The following is an 18,576-nucleotide window of genomic DNA, read 5'->3' as shown; positions in this document are numbered from 1 at the left end:
ATCATATCTTTTTCAACTCTTCCTTTCACCTTCATGTGGTCAGTACAAAGTTTCATGAGTTATGTGTACGTGTATTAAAGACTGACAAATCAACAGTTAAACTTACAGAGTTCGACCCGGGAAAGTCATAACCCCCCATCACCTTCATGTAGGCCTTCTCCAGCAGGGACACCCACAGCTCACTGTGATTGTTGGAGTAGGAGCACAACAGCTCCCCGTAAGGGCCCATGGGAAGATAGTCATCTATGATCACCTGTAGGTACAACATTAACAAAGAAATCATAATGACTGACTGAGATATACTGGTATTGAAATATGTAGCACATGTTAGCATTTGGAAAGCTGTATCACTCATAATGACTGACTGAGATTGAAATCTGTAGCACACGTTAGCGTCGGGGAAGCTGTATCACTCATAATGACTGACTGAGATTGGAATCTGTAGCACATGTTAGCGTCGGGGAAGCTGTATCACTCATAATAGCTGACTGAGATACACTGAGATTGAAATCTGTAGCACACGTTAGCATCGGGGAAGCTGTATCACTCATAATGACTGACTGAGATACACTGAGATTGAAATCTGTAGCACACGTTAGCATCGGGGAAGCTGTATCACTCATAATGACTGACTGAGATTGAAATCTGTAGCACATGTTAGCATTTGGAAAGCTGTATCACTCATAATGACTGACTGAGATTGAAATCTGTAGCACACGTTAGCGTCGGGGAAGCTGTATCACTCATAATGACTGACTGAGATTGGAATCTGTAGCACATGTTAGCGTCGGGGAAGCTGTATCACTCATAATGACTGACTGAGATACACTGAGATTGAAATCTGTAGCACACGTTAGCATTGGGAAAGCTGTATCACTCATAATGACTGACTGAGATACACTGAGATTGAAATCTGTAGCACACGTTAGCATCGGGGAAGCTGTATCACTCATAATGACTGACTGAGATTGAAATCTGTAGCACATGTTAGCGTCGGGGAAGCTGTATCACTCATAATGACTGACTGAGATTGAGATCTGTAGCACATGTTAGCGCTGGGAAAGCTGTATCACTCATAACGACTGACTGAGATACACTGAGATTGAAATCTGTAGCACACGTTAGCGTCGGGGAAGCTGTATCACTCATAATGACTGACTGAGATTGGAATCTGTAGCACATGTTAGCGTTGGAAAAGCTGTATCCCTCATAATGACTGACTGAGATTGAAATCTGTAGCACATGTTAGTGTCGGGGAAGCTGTATCACTCATAATGACTGACTGAGATTGAGATCTGTAGCACGTTAGGGCTGGGAAAGCTGTATCACTCATAACGGCTGACTGAGATACACTGAGATTGAAATCTGTAGCACACGTTAGCGTCGGGGAAGCTGTATCACTCATAATGACTGACTGAGATTGGAATCTGTAGCACATGTTAGCGTTGGAAAAGCTGTATCCCTCATAATGACTGACTGAGATTGAAATCTGTAGCACATGTTAGCGTCGGGAAAGCTGTATCACTCATAATGACTGACTGAGATTGAAATCTGTAGCACATGTTAGTGTTGGGAAAGCTGTATCACTCATAATGACTGACTGAGATACACTGAGACTGGAATCTTTAGCAAACGTTAGCTTTGGAAAAGCTGTATCCCTCATAATGACTGACTGAGATACACTGAGATTGAAATCTGTAGCACAGGTTAGCGTCGGGAAAGCTGTATCACTCATAATGACTGACTGAGATTGAAATCTGTAGCACACGTTAGCGTCGGGAAAGCTGTATCACTCATAATGACTGACTGAGATTGAAATCTGTAGCACATGTTAGCGTCGGGAAAGCTGTATCACTCATAATGACTGACTGAGATTTGGAATCTGTAGCACACATTAGCGTCGGGAAAGCTGTATCACTCATAATGACTGACTGAGATCGAAATCTGTAGCACATGTTAGCGTCGGGGAAGCTGTATCACTCATAATGACTGACTGAGATACACTGAGATTGAAATCTGTAGCACATGTTAGCGTCGGGAAAGCTGTATCACTCATAATGACTGACTGAGATTGGAATCTGTAGCACACATTAGCGTCGGGAAAGCTGTATCACTCATAATGACTGACTGAGGTTGAAATCTGTAGCACATGTTAGCGTCGGGAAAGCTGTATCACTCATAATGATTGACTGAGATACACTGAGATTGGAATCTGTAGCACATGTTAGTGTCGGGAAAGATGTATCACTCATAATGACTGACTGAGATTGAAATCTGTAGCACACGTTAGCGTCGGGAAAGCTGTATCACTCATAATGACTGACTGAGATACACTGAGATTGGAATCTGTAGCACATGTTAGTGTCGGGAAAGCTGTATCACTCATAATGACTGGCTGAGATTGAAATCTGTAGCACATGTTAGCGTCGGGAAAGCTGTATCACTCATAATGACTGACTGAGATTGAAATCTGTAGCACATGTTAGCGTCGGGAAAGCTGTATCACTCATAATGACTGACTGAGACTGAAATCTGTAGCACATGTTAGTGTCGGGAAAGCTGTATCACTCATAATGACTGACTGAGACTGAAATCTGTAGCACATGTTAGCGTTGGAAAAGCTGTATCCCTCATAATGACTGACTGAGATACACTGAGATTGAAATCTGCAGCACATGTTAGCGTCAGGAAAGCTGTATCACTCATTATGACTGACTGAGATTGGAATCTGTAGCACACGTTAGCGTCGGGAAAGCTGTATCACTCATAATGACTGACTGAGATACACTGAGATTGAAATCTGTAGCACATGTTAGCGTCGGGAAAGCTTAGATCACCGTAGTCAACTGGTTTGCTAAAATACACATTTGTCTGGGTCAGTCTGCCAGTTTTAACATGGGTTTCATAGTACATATAATGTAAAAACATATTAAACTACCTTAGCCTGATTTCTCATTCATGTTATTGTGTGGTTCTGGATGTTAAATATTGCATAACAATGATAGTCTGCTCATTGTTTTTGCACAGGGATACAAGACCCAGATCCCTCTATTGTGAGTATTAAAATTTAACTATTTATTTACCATGTTTTTAATGCTGTACTGAAGAATATTTCAAGTATACAAATGTGGGCAGATTTGGGGGCAGGGGGAACTAGAGCGCCAAAGTAAAGCCTTTGGAAAGTAACTGATGAATTTTTCAACATGTGACATCTACAGATGTACATTGTATTTGTGGGAAGTCAAGCAGTTTTCAACTTTATGTAAGGCTGTCAAAACTGTCCTTTGAGCAGTACTGACAACTTCATATGCAAACAAGACCTTGAAAGAAATGAACATTGATATGGCTGACCAAATGGGTTAGAAGTGTTAAGATGCAACAGATCAATTAAACTAAACATTGAGTTCTATTTTCAACAATTTCTGATATTTACCTGCTGCATCGTTAAACCATTGAATTCAAAATCGCAGTAGGTCCATTCCGCAAGGCACTTTGCGGAACGAAGTTGGCCGTTAAATCCACTACAAAACGACAGTACATGCCGATTTCTAGTGTGCATTAAAGAGAATAGGACCTTTATTAACGCTCGTGCAAGTGTAAATCTATTCCCAAAAGAATTCCTTCTTGCTCGTCAGCTTGAGCGAAAAAAATTAATTCTAAAGGTTTCACTTAAGGCTTAAGGCTATCATGCACACATCTACCTCATTATCCATATTTTCTGCCCGAGGCCTCAGATACAATCCGGATTTTTTATGCACCCGATGCGTCACGCATGCACACCGTGATTTTGAAGTGAGTAAGGTCAACACTTTATCTGATTTTCTGTATATAACTAGTTTGAAATGGATTTAATCGTGTAAAAGTGATTGAAAGCATCATTTTCCCTTCAATCCTGAATTGGAAATTGGCATATGCTGCTGTTTCACAGTGGATTTACGTGCCCACTTCATTCCGCAAAATGCCTTGCAGAATGGACCTACCGCATTTTTGAGTTCAATGATTAAATTTATTTATCTATTTGATTGGTGTTTTACGCCGTACTCAACAATGTTTCACTTATACAAAGGCGGCCAGCATTAAAGTGGGTGGAAACTGGGCAGAGCCCGGGGGAAACCCACGACCATCCGCAGGAAGCCAGCATGAGCTGGACTTGAACTCACAGCGACAGCACTGGTGAGGGCTCCTGGATCATTACGTTGCGCTAGTGCGCTAACCAACTGAGCCACAGAGGCCCTCAACGATTAAACGTTGACCAAATAAATATCAGAAATTGTTGAAAATAGTCCTCGACATTTAATTTACTTGAACTATGGGATGTAACAGAATTATAAAAGTGGCCTCACCTTCCTTGGTACTCCATTTATGTGAAGTTTGATCATGTATTTACCACATGGGTTATATACAGGTTCTCCCTGACGGTTCTGGGGGTATATGATGCTATGGAGAGAATCGGAAATTGGTGATGGGCAAATATTGTATGGTAAAAAGGAGAAAAGTCAATACAGAAACTGGGTAGTTTATATGCAAGGGCAAAGTCTGAAACCATTACATGCACAATATTTAAACATTGATTAAGTAAATGTCGTCAAAACATGATAGACCTTTGGACTTGAGATAAATGATTATAAATCAAAAGTTATGATGAATAATACCTGGTGATAAGCTTTTTCTTGAACCGTCTCTCGTACTGAGCACTGATAGCCAGAGATGCCACGAAACTACAGTCAGAGACGATGGTCTGAAAACACAGATTGATTCAGGGTTAGTCCTCTGGAACCTCAAATCACACCAATAACACCACACATTAATCTACCAACATGTCTAATTGTTACTTTCATCTAGAGACCAGGGGTTGATTCGACAAAGTCATTTCTGAATTAAGGCAAAATTTAAGCCATTTTCACAACACATAGTTTTTGGTCCTGGAAGTTGAAATTTTCATATATATATTTTAAAACAACTTTTATTAGGTGGTCCGAAACTTTTAATCATTGGGCCCAAAAATAAGCTCTAAAATTGTACATGAAAGTCACTTCAAAGTTTTGATTAAGCCAGAACTGGCTTCATGGAATCTGCCCCTGTCCGTACCCACTCTTGACACCTTGACAAATAATCTGATACTCGTATGTTAAACTATGAAGTCATTTATCGACACACCTGACCAATACACTGACTCATACTGGACACCATGAGGTAATCTACAGACCTGTCAAAAACTCATACTGGACACCATGAGGGTTATGTACTAATCTGTCTGATACACATACTGGACATCATGAGGTAATGTACAGACCTTGCCTTATACTCATACTGAACACCATGAGGTAATGTACTGACTTGTTTAATACTCTTACTGGACACCATGAGGTGATGTACTGACCTGTCTAATACCCATATTGGATACCACGAGATGATGTACAGACCTGCCTAATACTCATACTGGACACCATGAGGTGATGTACTGACCTGTCTAATACTCATACTAGACACCATGAGGTGAACTACTGATCTGTCTAATACTCTTACTGGAGACCATGAGGTAATGTACTCACCTGTCTAATACTCATACTGGACACAGCCATGATCATCTGGGGTTTATCAATGAACTCTTCTGGTCTCACCCACTTGTGAACTTCGACCTCTGCTTGGGGGATAGCGCCAACTTGCCATCTTTGTCACTAAAGTAAGAGATCAAAATAAGTTTGCTAAGAGATATAAGCCAAAAAAACCAGCTAGAAGTAAATATGATTTTCTTAAGCCATTGCAAATTTGTCACAAAATAATATGTCCAGAATAGCAAAACATCAAAGATATTCATGTATGGACAATATATCAATATATATCAGCTGTCAATTGTCCCATTCTCAAAATCTGATATGCAGTGCACCACAGCTTACTGATTGTTGACGTCACAGTGGATTTTTCATTTTGGATGACTTTGAAATTCATGAAGAAACAAAACAACTCCGTGATGAAAAAAAAATGTGGTTTGTTGTTTATTAAAGGAGAATTCATTTATTTCATACGCGAGTTATGTACACATACATGGAACAAAATAGCACGTGTACTTTTAATGTACTACAGATACATTGTATTAGGATGATAGGGAAATGGGTGTGTCCTAGGAGAAACCATAACACTTTACCACCGAAGTGTGCCTTATTTACTTAATTTCTACTAAAGTTTACTACTTTAATTCTTAAATCTTTAACCTTTTCGCATGTTTGCAAGGTGTTTATTCAAGCATATTTTCAAGGCATTATTCTGTGTAGACTAATAAAATTAGACTTTTTGTAATAAAATTATACTTTTTGTAAAGCTCTGAAACTGGCCAATTCAACCACTGAAATCTCCAAAATCAAATTAAAAATGTGCATAAATTACACTGAAAGTTGTTATTTTATATGCGATAAGGTTGAGGAAAAAAGGATATGTAAAAAATGCACATTCAGAAGCATGCAAAGAGCCTTAAAATTGAATTTCCATTTGACTTTTGAAGTTAACACTTAAGTTTCTCTGATAAGAAATAAATTAAATCAAGCCATTTCACAAAAAACACCCTTGAATTGCTCTTTAAGGTGGGTAGTACTCAGTCACAATGAAACAAAATGTATCGTTTGAAAAATGCTAAACTTCGGGTGAAGTATGGTATTTCGGTGTTTTAACACCATATTCAAGAATTTTTCGATTGTGTGACGGCAGTCAATTTTATGGGTTGAGGAAATCAGAGTGGCCACTGACAAACTTTTCACATGTCATTGATGGATGCAAAGTGTCCTTCAAGGAGGTTAGAATGTTACAAATTATCCTAGGAGCAACACTGACCACATATTGTCACCATGGCAGAGATTCATAGAAGTGCAAATTTTACAAACCTAAATTCAAAATTGAGTTTTTGCTGGAGACCAAAAATTTTTGCTGAATTGAGTTTTGCTGAATGAGTTAAAGAAAAATTTACTCACCATTTGGAGTTCATATTGAGTTCAAATATATTTTACAAACTGAGCTAAATTTTATGTTCTACTGTGCCATTATCTATATATTCTAATAACATCCATTTTACAACTTGAAACGCAATAAGGCAACTTAATTTCCAAAAATAACATGTCTTTATTTTCTGATCCCTGAAAAACGTTTTTAATTTGTTTTTAAGATGTTAGCTCTACGAATTCAGTTTTCTCATTTTTTTTCAACATTCAGTTATCAACAACTAATTTGATTAGAGTTACTTTTGTTGTTAAAAGTGTTTTTTATTGGTGTGAAAATGTTTTAAACTCCATTTTGCGACTCAACTATTGATTCGACGGGTAGGAATCCCTGCAAGGCTCCAGGGGTTCTCACAACAGCGAGAATTCTGGACTCTTCCAAGAATGCCTTCCCATACATGCCATATAACTTACGTGAACGGCATTGGATATGCAAATCTCTCTTTCATGTCAATTGCCATGAAGGGCACATACGCTCTGCCATTTATAGCAGAGGTTCTCCTGAATCAAAAAGAAATAAAGGAAAACATTTAGGACCTGCCGTTACAAAAACCATACATGTATGTACACAATGCTAAACAAATATATCTAAATGTACACTTAAACGTCAATTAAATTTATTTGCATTAAAGAACAATTCATTGCTGACAATTTTAGCTGTGACTATTAAAGCAAATCTGTAAAGTTTGTGATACTGCGTGTCTGACGGTCAAATTTTTGAATCCATCTTTTAACATGGGCTTCTACATGGTATATCTTTCAATATTCAGTTATTAACAACCTGGGCTCAGTTGTTCAAAGGTGTAATAGTTGATACTGCTATTTAAGTCATACTTTATATTTAAATTTTTAACCAAATCAGCAGCCAACGCAGTTGTTCAAAGTCAAAAGTACAACAGCAGCAGATTTAGCTCATATTTAATACACCATTACACAATTTTGCTGGGACTAAGCACAAAATTGAAGAATTGGCTCTTAAAGTTAAATCTGGTATAAAGTCTTACACCAGATTTGAATAACTGAGCCCTGATCTGCATCACAGCATGGATGGTATGGCGATGTGGCACCTACATCTACTGCAAAGTTTCCCTTAGTCTTTGTTAACTGGAAAAATGGGTGACTGAAAGAACTTGTCAATTCTCGGTCCTTCACACCCCACATTACCTTCAAAACATCAATTTCTTCTTTTGAGAAGCCTCCTCCCCCTGTTGATACAAGCCCTCTACTGGCTGTCTGGTGACTTGGACTAGGGGAGGTAATTGGGGGCGCTAAAGGTTTCTCTGTCATCATCTCGGAAAGCACCAAACCAAGAATGGGCATTGCTTTCAAAGTTCCCTTGGCAACAGCTCTGTTTCCAGTCCCTGAGGTCACCATCATTTTAGGCTTTGTTTGTTTCCCAGATTTCAAAATTCAGCTCTGTAAATAATTGTATAATGTGCAAGATCATCTCAGTTTTATTAAACGGTGTTTGAATGATGTTTCTGTCACATTTTGCAATTCTCTGGGGACTCTCTTCGAAGTTTAAAATTTTCACTGGAGCTTCTTAATGACATGAAGACTAACCTTGACTTGATTTACCTTGACAACCACAAAAGCCCTTTCCTTCGGTGGAATTTAAGCAGGTCAAGGAAATAGGGTACTCAGCTATTTGACTGGTGTTGTAAAACACTCTATACAAAAGACTATAATTTCACTTTTATGAAGAAAAGTGCTGTGAATTTCTCATCTTGTAACTTAATAATGAGTACTATTTTTATTTAAATACAAATGCACTTGTCTATGTTTACTAGCTTTCTCAATCCTGTCAATGCATTTGACAAGTTTGTCACATGTTGCCTAAACCTGCACACATCTTAGAGATCTTAAAACTTTGGACAGGCAAGGCAGTACAAAACTGTTACCTGTCCTGTTCTAGATATCCAGGTGTTGTACATAAAATATTCTGTCAAAATTATTCAGGGGCCTCTGTGGCCAAGGTGGTTAGCACACCAGCACGATGCTATTACCCAGGAGCCTCTCAAAAATGAGGTCGCTGTGAGTTCAAGTCCATCTCATGCTGGCTTCCTCTCCTGCCATATGTGGGAAGGTGTATCAGCAACCTGCGGATGTGTGTGGTTTCCCCCAGGTTCTGCCTGTTTTCCTCTAGCCATAATGCTGGCCGCCGTTGTGTAAGAAATATTCTTCAGTGCGTCGTAAACACCAATCAAATAAATAAATAAATAAATCACCAATCAAATAAATAAATAAATAAATCAAAATGACTCATGTGCAGAATATGGAATCCTCACAGCACTTGAAAAACCAGATAAAATTTACAAAAGTTACTGTATCAAAATACAAATACATGTAGCTGCATGTGTAAGTAAACCTACTGTACCAGCCATACCTTTCAGAGCATTTGTTGCTAGTTTTGTCACTTTCTCTTTTACATCAGTATCTGTTGTTTCTTGTCTCTAGAAATCCAAAAAACAATAAACATTGGTATAAACAAACTGTGTTCAGTCAAGGTCAACAAGGTGTAGAAAATTTGCACATAAAACACAGAAACACACACGCATCATATTTATGTTAAAGGGCTTCACTCTCAATGCAAATCTTCTTCTTGTCATGACTCCAGTGGATATGCTTTGACTCCCGTAATACAAAGTCGCACAAATAGTTTTCAAACATTCTCAAATTTCTTTTCTTATCGGTCGGTATGCATTTCTCAAATGCATACCGACTTTGGATAAGTGTCAAAAGTCTTATGTTATTTACAGGAATGCACACAGAATACTCAAATTCTGTTCAGTTTAACATGCCTTGAAACCATTTACTTTGAACAAATGCTTTGTGGTACTACAGTCCCATTGAACTAAATTCTGTTGGACTCTGTAATCAGCTGAATCTACAGGAATCCATTTTTAGATTCTGGTTAATTGAGTTATAAACCGTGAACTGCACGTGTAAGCTTCAATCATAAACGAAAAACTTTCTTTATTTTAACAAGATTCCCTATTAGATGCACCACAACAAACTTATGCTTTCTGTATACAACATAAATTACAGTACTGCTCACTTCGGGTTTGGAACAGTTGACCTGAGTCAGACACCTACTCAGCTTTACCTAGAGTTTGTCATGTAAAAATATACTTTCAGAACCACATAAAGGCCTTAAAATGATACTTCAGATGCCAACACTTAAGTCTTTCTGTTAGGAAAATAATCATCCTACACAACAGACTTTGAAGTGCCACTATTGTGTGGATCAGTCAATCAGAATCAAACAAAATATTTCACTTCAAAAACGCTGAACCTTAGGTGAAATATAGTACAGCCACACAGCAAAGCTACTGTCATGTGACCAAAAGAATCCGCAGAAATGCATAGATCTTTAATGTAAAGTCTACAGTTTAGGTCATTTGACCAAAGAATCCACAAAAATGCATAGATCTTCAATGTAAAGTCTACAGTCTAGATCATGTGACCAAAAGAATCCACAGAAATGCATAGATCTTCAATGTAAAGTCTACAGTCTAGGTCATGTGACCAAAAGAATCCACAGAAATGCATAGATCTTCAATGTAAAGTCTACAGTCTAGGTCATGTGATCAAAAGAATCCACAGAAATGCATAGATCCTCAATGTAAAGTCTACAGTCTAGGTCATTTGACCAAAAGAATCCACAGAAATGCATAGATCCTCAATGTAAAGTCTACAGTCTAGATCATGTGACCAAAAGAATCCACAGAAATGCATAGATCTTCAATGTAAAGTCTACAGTCTAGGTCATTTGACCAAAAGAATCCACAGAAATGCATAGATCCTCAATGTAAAGTCTACAGTCTAGGTCATTTGACCAAAAGAATCCACAGAAATGCATAGATCCTCAATGTAAAGTCTACAGTCTAGGTCATTTGACCAAAAGAATCACAGAAATGCATAGATCTTCAATGTAAAGTCTACAGTCTAGGTCATTTGACCAAAAGAATCCACAGAAATGCATAGATCCTCAATGTAAAGTCTACAGTCTAGGTCATTTGACCAAAAGAATCCACAGAAATGCATAGATCTTCAATGTAAAGTCTACAGTCTAGATCATGTGACCAAAAGAATCCACAGAAATGCATAGATCTTCAATGTAAAGTCTACAGTCTAGGTCATTTGACCAAAAGAATCCACAGAAATGCATAGATCCTCAATGTAAAGTCTACAGTCTAGATCATGTGACCAAAGAATCCACAGAAATGCATAGATCTTCAATGTAAAGTCTACAGTCTAGGTCATTTGACCAAAAGAATCCACAGAAATGCATAGATCCTCAATGTAAAGTCTACAGTCTAGGTCATTTGACCAAAAGAATCCACAGAAATGCATAGATCCTCAATGTAAAGTCTACAGTCTAGGTCATTTGACCAAAAGAATCCACAGAAATGCATAGATCTTCAATGTAAAGTCTACAGTCTAGGTCATTTGACCAAAAGAATCCACAGAAATGCATAGATCCTCAATGTAAGTCTACAGTCTAGGTCATTTGACCAAAAGAATCCACAGAAATGCATAGATCTTCAATGTAAAGTCTACAGTCTAGATCATGTGACCAAAAGAATCCACAGAAATGCATAGATCTTCAATGTAAAGTCTACAGTCTAGGTCATTTGACCAAAAGAATCCACAGAAATGCATAGATCCTCAATGTAAAGTCTACAGTCTGGGTCATTTGACCAAAAGAATCCACAGAAATGCATAGATCCTCAAGTAAAGTCTACAGTCGAGGTCATCTGACCAAAAGAATCCACAGAAAGGCATAGATCTTCAATGTAAAGTCTACGGTCGAAGTCATTTGACCAAAAGAATCCACAGAAATGCATGGATCTTCAATGTAAAGTCTACAGTCTAGGTCATTTGACCAAAAGAATCCACAGAAATGCATAGATCTTCAATGTAAAGTCTACAGTCTAGATCATGTGACCAAAAGAATCCACAGAAATGCATAGATCTTCAATGTAAAGTCTACAGTCTAGGTCATTTGACCAAAAGAATCCACAGAAATGCATAGATCCTCAATGTAAAGTCTACAGTCTGGGTCATTTGACCAAAAGAATCCACAGAAATGCATAGATCCTCAATGTAAAGTCTACAGTCTAGGTCATGTGACCAAAAGAATCCACAGAAATGCATAGATCCTCAATGTAAAGTCTACATGTCACCTATTTCTGTGGGAGGTTGTAGGATTTTCATGCACTGCTAGTGAATAGGTGCCAGTTAGAACCTGTGCTCTATTTTGAAAGTTTTAATCTCAAATAACAACAATATTGTTACTTACAAGCACTCTTTATGTAAACAACATCAACCAAGCAACTAGGATTCCCTCAGGTTGCTCTCTCTTTGGATCCTTGTAGTTCATTAAGAAAAAAATTACAAAAAAACATCTTAAAACTGACTAGGGATTCTCCCCCCCCCCCCACCCTTTAAATTTCATTTTGGATTTACTCAGATTTACTCAGCATAAAATTAAGAGAAAGCTTACAATTTTGAGGAACATTTCCACCGCCTCTGAGTAGAGTTCTGTAGCCTCTTCTTTATTTCCTGAGTCATCTTCCTCAAATGCTTGGTTCAGCAAAAACACTGCACGATCCATGTCAAACTGAACACAATAACAACAAGAACATAATTATACAGGAAACTTGCGTTAAGTCTGCTAGGTTCAAGGTTCCAGAAACCCAGAAAACGCATGTACCCACACAAAAGAGAAACCAGAGATTGTGAATAAGGCTTTACAGCCTTATTAATTAAAGCATGAAGGGGCTAAGACATCACTACAATAAGTTTAGAATTAAGATCACCTACAAGTAATTAGGAACATACCAACCATGCACTAGCATGCTGAGCATAAAAACATAGACCTCCTGTAGCTGGTCATTACAGTAACTTCAATATTACAAAACACTACAGCACAGTGTGTAAAAAGACATGTTAGGTAAATATGATTACAGTAACAATCTGATTATAGTGCATAAACTACATGTATATTGGCCAAGTTAATAATGCCACATTTCAATGAAGTAGATGTTACTAAAGAAAGGTACAAAACCAGGAATTAAAGTACTACCTGTTGCTGACTTTTCACACCTGGAGCACTTTGAGATGCAGTGTTTTGACCTGGAAAAATACACAGAAACTCTAACATCAAGATGATTTTCTTGTTCTGGGAACATATATTCTTTGGCAGTAACTACAGTACATGGTAATTTGATTTGTGCTGAATCAAAAGAAAGAAGACTATTTTGTTTAAATATATTGAATTCACTTATTTATTTCTTTAATGCCACATTAAAAAATATTTCACTTATACAATGACAACCAGCACTGTGATAGAAGGAAATTGGGCCTGGGGAAACCCACTCAGGATTCTGGAAGACAATGAGCTGGAAGACAATGAGCTGGAAGACAATGAGCTGGAAGACAATGAGCTGGACTTTAATACAATCACAGTGATTGCATTGGGTGACTGAGTCATGTTTTTTAGTAGGCCATACCAAATCAAATTTTGGTTTCACAAACAGAATCTATCTTTTTTCACTGCTGTTGGAGGGTAAAAAAATAAAACTGAAAATTGTGAGAAAAGTGGAATGTCCCAGCCATTGTTCCTGTTAAAGATGTAACTTTGTGATCTGGTGATCGTGAAGTCTCTTTTTTTTCCTGCAGCTACATGTATGACATGAATTTACATGTATTGTAACCACACCAAAGCAATACCTGAGTTTTTCAGAGCTTCAGCCCTAAGAATATACTCATTAGCCTTCTCTACAATGTTAGGCATCTGTGACCCAGCCATCGCTGCAGAAAGTAGAGCCTGGCCAGCTTCCTACAAACAAACAGACAGGTCATAACCTTAGTGTCTTAAATGAGGGAATACATGCACATACTTTAAATAAACTATGTGTGGAATACAGCATGTACTAGGACTTAATCCTCAGATTTTGGGAAAGCACCTGTGGGCTCACAACTGGGAAAATCTTAATGCTAAAACCCTGTGATTTTTAAGTGTTTTTACAGTTAACTTGTATTTAACCTAGATCACATACCTTGAATAAAAACTAGTGAATGCACAGTATTTATTTATTTATTTGATTGGTGTTTTACGCTCAAGAATATTGAATATATTCCGGAGAGGAAGCCAGCATGAGCTGGACTTGAACTCACAGCAACCAAATTGGTGAGAGACTAGCGCTAGCCCGCTAACCGAATGCACAGTAAATCAAACACATAAACTTTTACTTTTCATACTACACCTTACCCCTACAGTTCAAATAATAAAAAAGAAGTGTTCAAATTAGTAAAGTATAGTATTTTGAGAAATTAGCCCCCAATTATGACATATGCACTTGCAAATAATGCATACATGTAGGTAGAGTGCAGCCTGGGTAGGCCTATACTATGCTACACACTGTGTGCCATTTATCATAATGTCTGTCGGAAAACTGACACTCTCAGGCTCCTTGACCAATGTGGTTACTTGTTTGAATCCAGTCATCATTATTGCAGATGTGGCTGTCAGGTACTTGTCAAAGGTCGGTGGTTTTTTTCCACCCATAAATCTGATCGTATTCATGTAAGTAAAAAATTCTAGAGCACAAGGTTGATATAGTTGATAAATATAGTTGTCAAAATTGTACCAATAAACGTAAGATTTTCCAGAATACCAGAGATCTGACTATTTAATACCAAGCAAAATGAGGGGTAAAAAATAAAAATTCCTCAGTAGAAAAATTCTTTATCATCCTGTTTAAAGCACCTTACTTGGGCCTCAAGCCGACATTTCCAAAACTATGTAATAACAAAAAGCAGCCTGGGTAGTGGGTAACTTTATACACTGCAAAATTGTTTTTGGCATGCATGTATATGGATGTAAATATGACTACTTCCTGAAGCCCCGTTAAAACTGCCCATTGTTAAAATCTATAGTACATGTATGTGTATTGCAATCCATAGAAATGATCGTAAAAAAATATTTCAATACATATACGAAAAGAGCAAAACTAGACATTTTTAGTGATACATAAATGTATAATGGGCTATACTTTTCTTTAAAAAGAACCATCACTGTCCAGCACACTTACTGCATAGTAAAATATAGCATTGCTGACTTCCCCTTTTGTGTCATACTCCACAGCCAGACATGCCAGGTTAAAACCATCCTTCTCCAGGACTGTTGGATCCACACCGTAGTTTCCACCAGATGGGTCAGACATCTTGGAAGAAATTTGTAGCCTTCTAAAGTTAATTTCAGATGTTTATCACAACATTAAATTCTTCTTCTTGTGGATTTCATCTTCATGTGGAACACCTCTACCTTGCTTCACACATCATGTGCCATGGGAGGGTACCTTAAAATTCTGTACAGAAATTAAAAAAAAAAATATTTCATAAAACAGAGACAAAGCACTTTGTTCGTAAAAGACAGGAAAAAACTGATTGTGTCTCACACAGAAAAAACTGTTAACTTAATGGAGTTCCTGACGGAATACTTTCCAAGATTTTGAAGCTGGATTTAATTTCTTAAACTGTTCATCTGAGAAGCCATCTAGCCCAACATCATGATATTGGAGATGCTAATTAATTTCTTCAAAGCACAGAGATGATATCTGAGAATATTTTGATTTACCATCAATAAAAATTACATAAAGGTCAGCCTTTGTATAATAATGCCATAAATGAGGATGTAACACGTTTTATAAATATATTTGCACTGGAATTTGGTCTTTTCAGTTAACAAATGTGTTCAACCTGGATTTTGATCATATTTATATTTTTAATATATTCATAAATATTATCATCATTCACATCCATCAAATGCATGTGTTTTGAATTAAAAAACAAATTCACACTAAATTAATTTATTAGGTATGCATCACATCCTTATTTAGGAAATTATTGTGCAAAGATGACAGACACAAAGAGGTGGTTCCAAATACCAACCATACAAAAATATCTTCAAATACCCTTTTCTCTTGGAAAAAATATTACAGGCCTTGCTTACAAATAAGTTGTCATACCCTTTCATCTGATTTATCATGTTTTCTTCTCCTTTAAAGCCTCTCACAGACCAGGTGACCTCATTCCCGAGAGATAATTTGATAATATCAGTCCATCCAGGTGCACTCAAACGCTACTTTGAAATCCTAACATGCATCGTGATTTATGAGGTTCTCAAAAACAGCGTTATTAGTACATAAGAAGTTGAAAATCCAAACTTAGTTCATGTTCATTGATGTGATCCAAAATTTGAAGCGCCTAAAACTCATGGTAACCATTACCCATAATGATCATACAAAATTGTTTTTAAATGACGTTGCAGAGTTTAAAATAACACTGAGCCCAACTAGGGAGTTGTAAAGACTAGGTTTGTGTTACATGTTGCTTTCCACATTACTACTGACATCATTTCACATATTTGTACTGACATCTAGGTGGTTAAAATGAATGAAAAGAAGTTGGATTTAATGTTGTGTGAATACACACTTGTTCATACTACACTCTGTCACGTGATGCCATCAACAGTCTTGTGCGCCCCTTTTGATCACAGATTATTTTTTGTTTCTTGTCACCTTTGGCTTCACCTATACTACTAGACCATTTGCTTTGTTGTCACAGAATGTGTTTCGCAGACGTGTTTAAGACAGAAGAAAACGGTAAGAGTTAATGCGCATGTGTATGCTTCACATGTTTCTCAGTCACGTTGGCTAGACACCTGAAAAATGTATTCTCCATATTTGCAGATTTCACTGAAGTATGACTGAACGTATGAATGTAAGAAGCCAAATGGAAAACATCGTGTAGACAACAACTTAGTCTTTACGACATCCGCCATCTATAATACCATGTCTTCTTAGTCATGCTAAATTACGAAATAGGCCTATATCTTAAAACTTAAACGATTTGTATTTTTTTCCACCATAATAAACGGGAAAAGCATGATTTACATCGCCTCATCCAGCTTACAAAATCAGTGTTATAACTGTCATATTTATTCCATCCCAACATAAGAGTTCAGACTAGGGTATGACATTCGTCAGTCTGTCTTTCTGGTTACGTTGTTGTTGTTGTAATCAAAACGAAAGTTGTTGTCAAGTTATTTGTGGGACTAGTACATATAGAGTACGTTTAGCACGTAAAATAACAGATACTTTAAAAGTAACTCTTCTCACCTCATCCATGTGAGAATCTCCTGATCGAATGTTAGTTTTATTTTTTTACCAAAAATTTCCGCTTACGTCCTATCTGTCATCATCGCAAAGCTCTTCTGTGTCCGGAGGTGCATTAGGTCCAATTACAATCTACGCACAGCGGTAACATTTTAGTTCAGTCGTCAACCCTGCCGGCACTTGAGAGCGCGCTGGAGTTTGAAGTTCGCCGAGGTTTAATAAACCAACGGGACACAGACCACCACTGCAAATGTACTTTAATGCTGTGTATTTTAGGGTATAAAGTCGTTTTTTTTTGCTGCCAGCCTGCTATTTTTGGTGTACAGGTCCATGATTGGTATCCAAATGATGGAAATTGTCTAAACTTTGGGCAGGTATGAGTTTTAATGATGAAAGTTTGAAATTCAGGGCGAGAGGAGACAACGAGACAGGTGGTGATGAAGCTGCGAGTGATGTCCCCTTGGCGTTGCTAGGTACCCCTCCCAGCTCCCGGCATAGAAAGATCCAGATTTTGACAGTCAATCTATATCAGGATTTTCATGGTTTCTTTCTTTCAGGCTGGGTCAGGTGTGCGCCAAAGTTTGCTGGCCGCGGAATGTTTGGAACTGAGCTAAAGCGCTAAACGTTAACATTGTCGCTTATGGAAAATTGATGGAGATATGTGGCCAAATACATACATACATACATACATATATATATATATATATATATATATATATATATATATATATATATATATATATATATATATATATAGGCCTATATATATATATATATATATATATATATATATATATATATATATATATATATATCTACTCCGGGTGCTCTGGTTTCTTCCATCCATCAGCATCTAAAGCACAAACCTGTGGGGGGTTCGAAAGTTGAGCAAAATTGTCTTAAAGCACGCAATTATTCAAAATCATTTAAACGTGAGATATCCATATTTAGTGGATATGAGGAATTTGTCATAAACATGTCAGCGCCGTATGTGAAACAGTATGACAACAGAGACAAATTTAAATTTAAATTGGCCTACATTCTGAAATGTAGTGTTCAATCTCAGATATAGTGACATTTGAAAGCGTCTTGGTGATCAGGGCTGTCAGTCTTGCTGTGGTATCTGTCAATCATTGTTTGTGTTTTTTTTTGTTTTTGTTTTTTTTTGGTTTTTGTTTTTTGTTTTTTTTTTTAAATATAATTTCATATATGATGCTGAAATCTCTAAAAACTTTATTTTATATTCATTAAGTAATTTGTGCAAAGTAAATCTTGTTTTTTTAAAGATATGTTTTACTTGTTTTTTTTGGATATCCTAACTCGGCCAAGTCTAACAAACCTATCATAGAATACGCAGTTTAATGAAATCTGTCCTCAGTCCAGGTGGCCAAATACCAGTGTGC

The 18,576-nt window shown here is 37.2% G+C and overlaps 1 protein-coding gene across 1 annotated transcript in view; it reads right to left on the bottom strand.

Annotated features, from left to right (window-relative positions):
• LOC135477489 (calpain-7-like) overlaps positions 1-17,255 on the bottom strand; it is a 30,723-nt gene extending 13,468 nt beyond the window's left edge. The window contains 12 exon segments of the mRNA XM_064757606.1: positions 107-253; positions 4,344-4,437; positions 4,653-4,738; positions 5,553-5,629; positions 5,632-5,678; positions 7,401-7,490; positions 9,375-9,439; positions 12,496-12,612; positions 13,078-13,127; positions 13,725-13,833; positions 15,089-15,364; positions 17,177-17,255. Of these exon segments, the coding sequence (XP_064613676.1) occupies positions 107-253; positions 4,344-4,437; positions 4,653-4,738; positions 5,553-5,629; positions 5,632-5,678; positions 7,401-7,490; positions 9,375-9,439; positions 12,496-12,612; positions 13,078-13,127; positions 13,725-13,833; positions 15,089-15,220 (1,014 nt within the window). The 5' untranslated portion in view covers positions 15,221-15,364; positions 17,177-17,255.
• Positions 17,256-18,576: the final 1,321 nt, after the last annotated feature.

The sequence above is a fragment of the Liolophura sinensis genome, chromosome 11 (assembly GCF_032854445.1).
Source record: "Liolophura sinensis isolate JHLJ2023 chromosome 11, CUHK_Ljap_v2, whole genome shotgun sequence".
Classification (NCBI taxonomy): Eukaryota; Metazoa; Mollusca; class Polyplacophora; order Chitonida; family Chitonidae; genus Liolophura; species Liolophura sinensis.
Note: the sequence above shows the minus strand (reverse complement) of the source record. Positions and strands in the feature narration are given on the sequence as shown.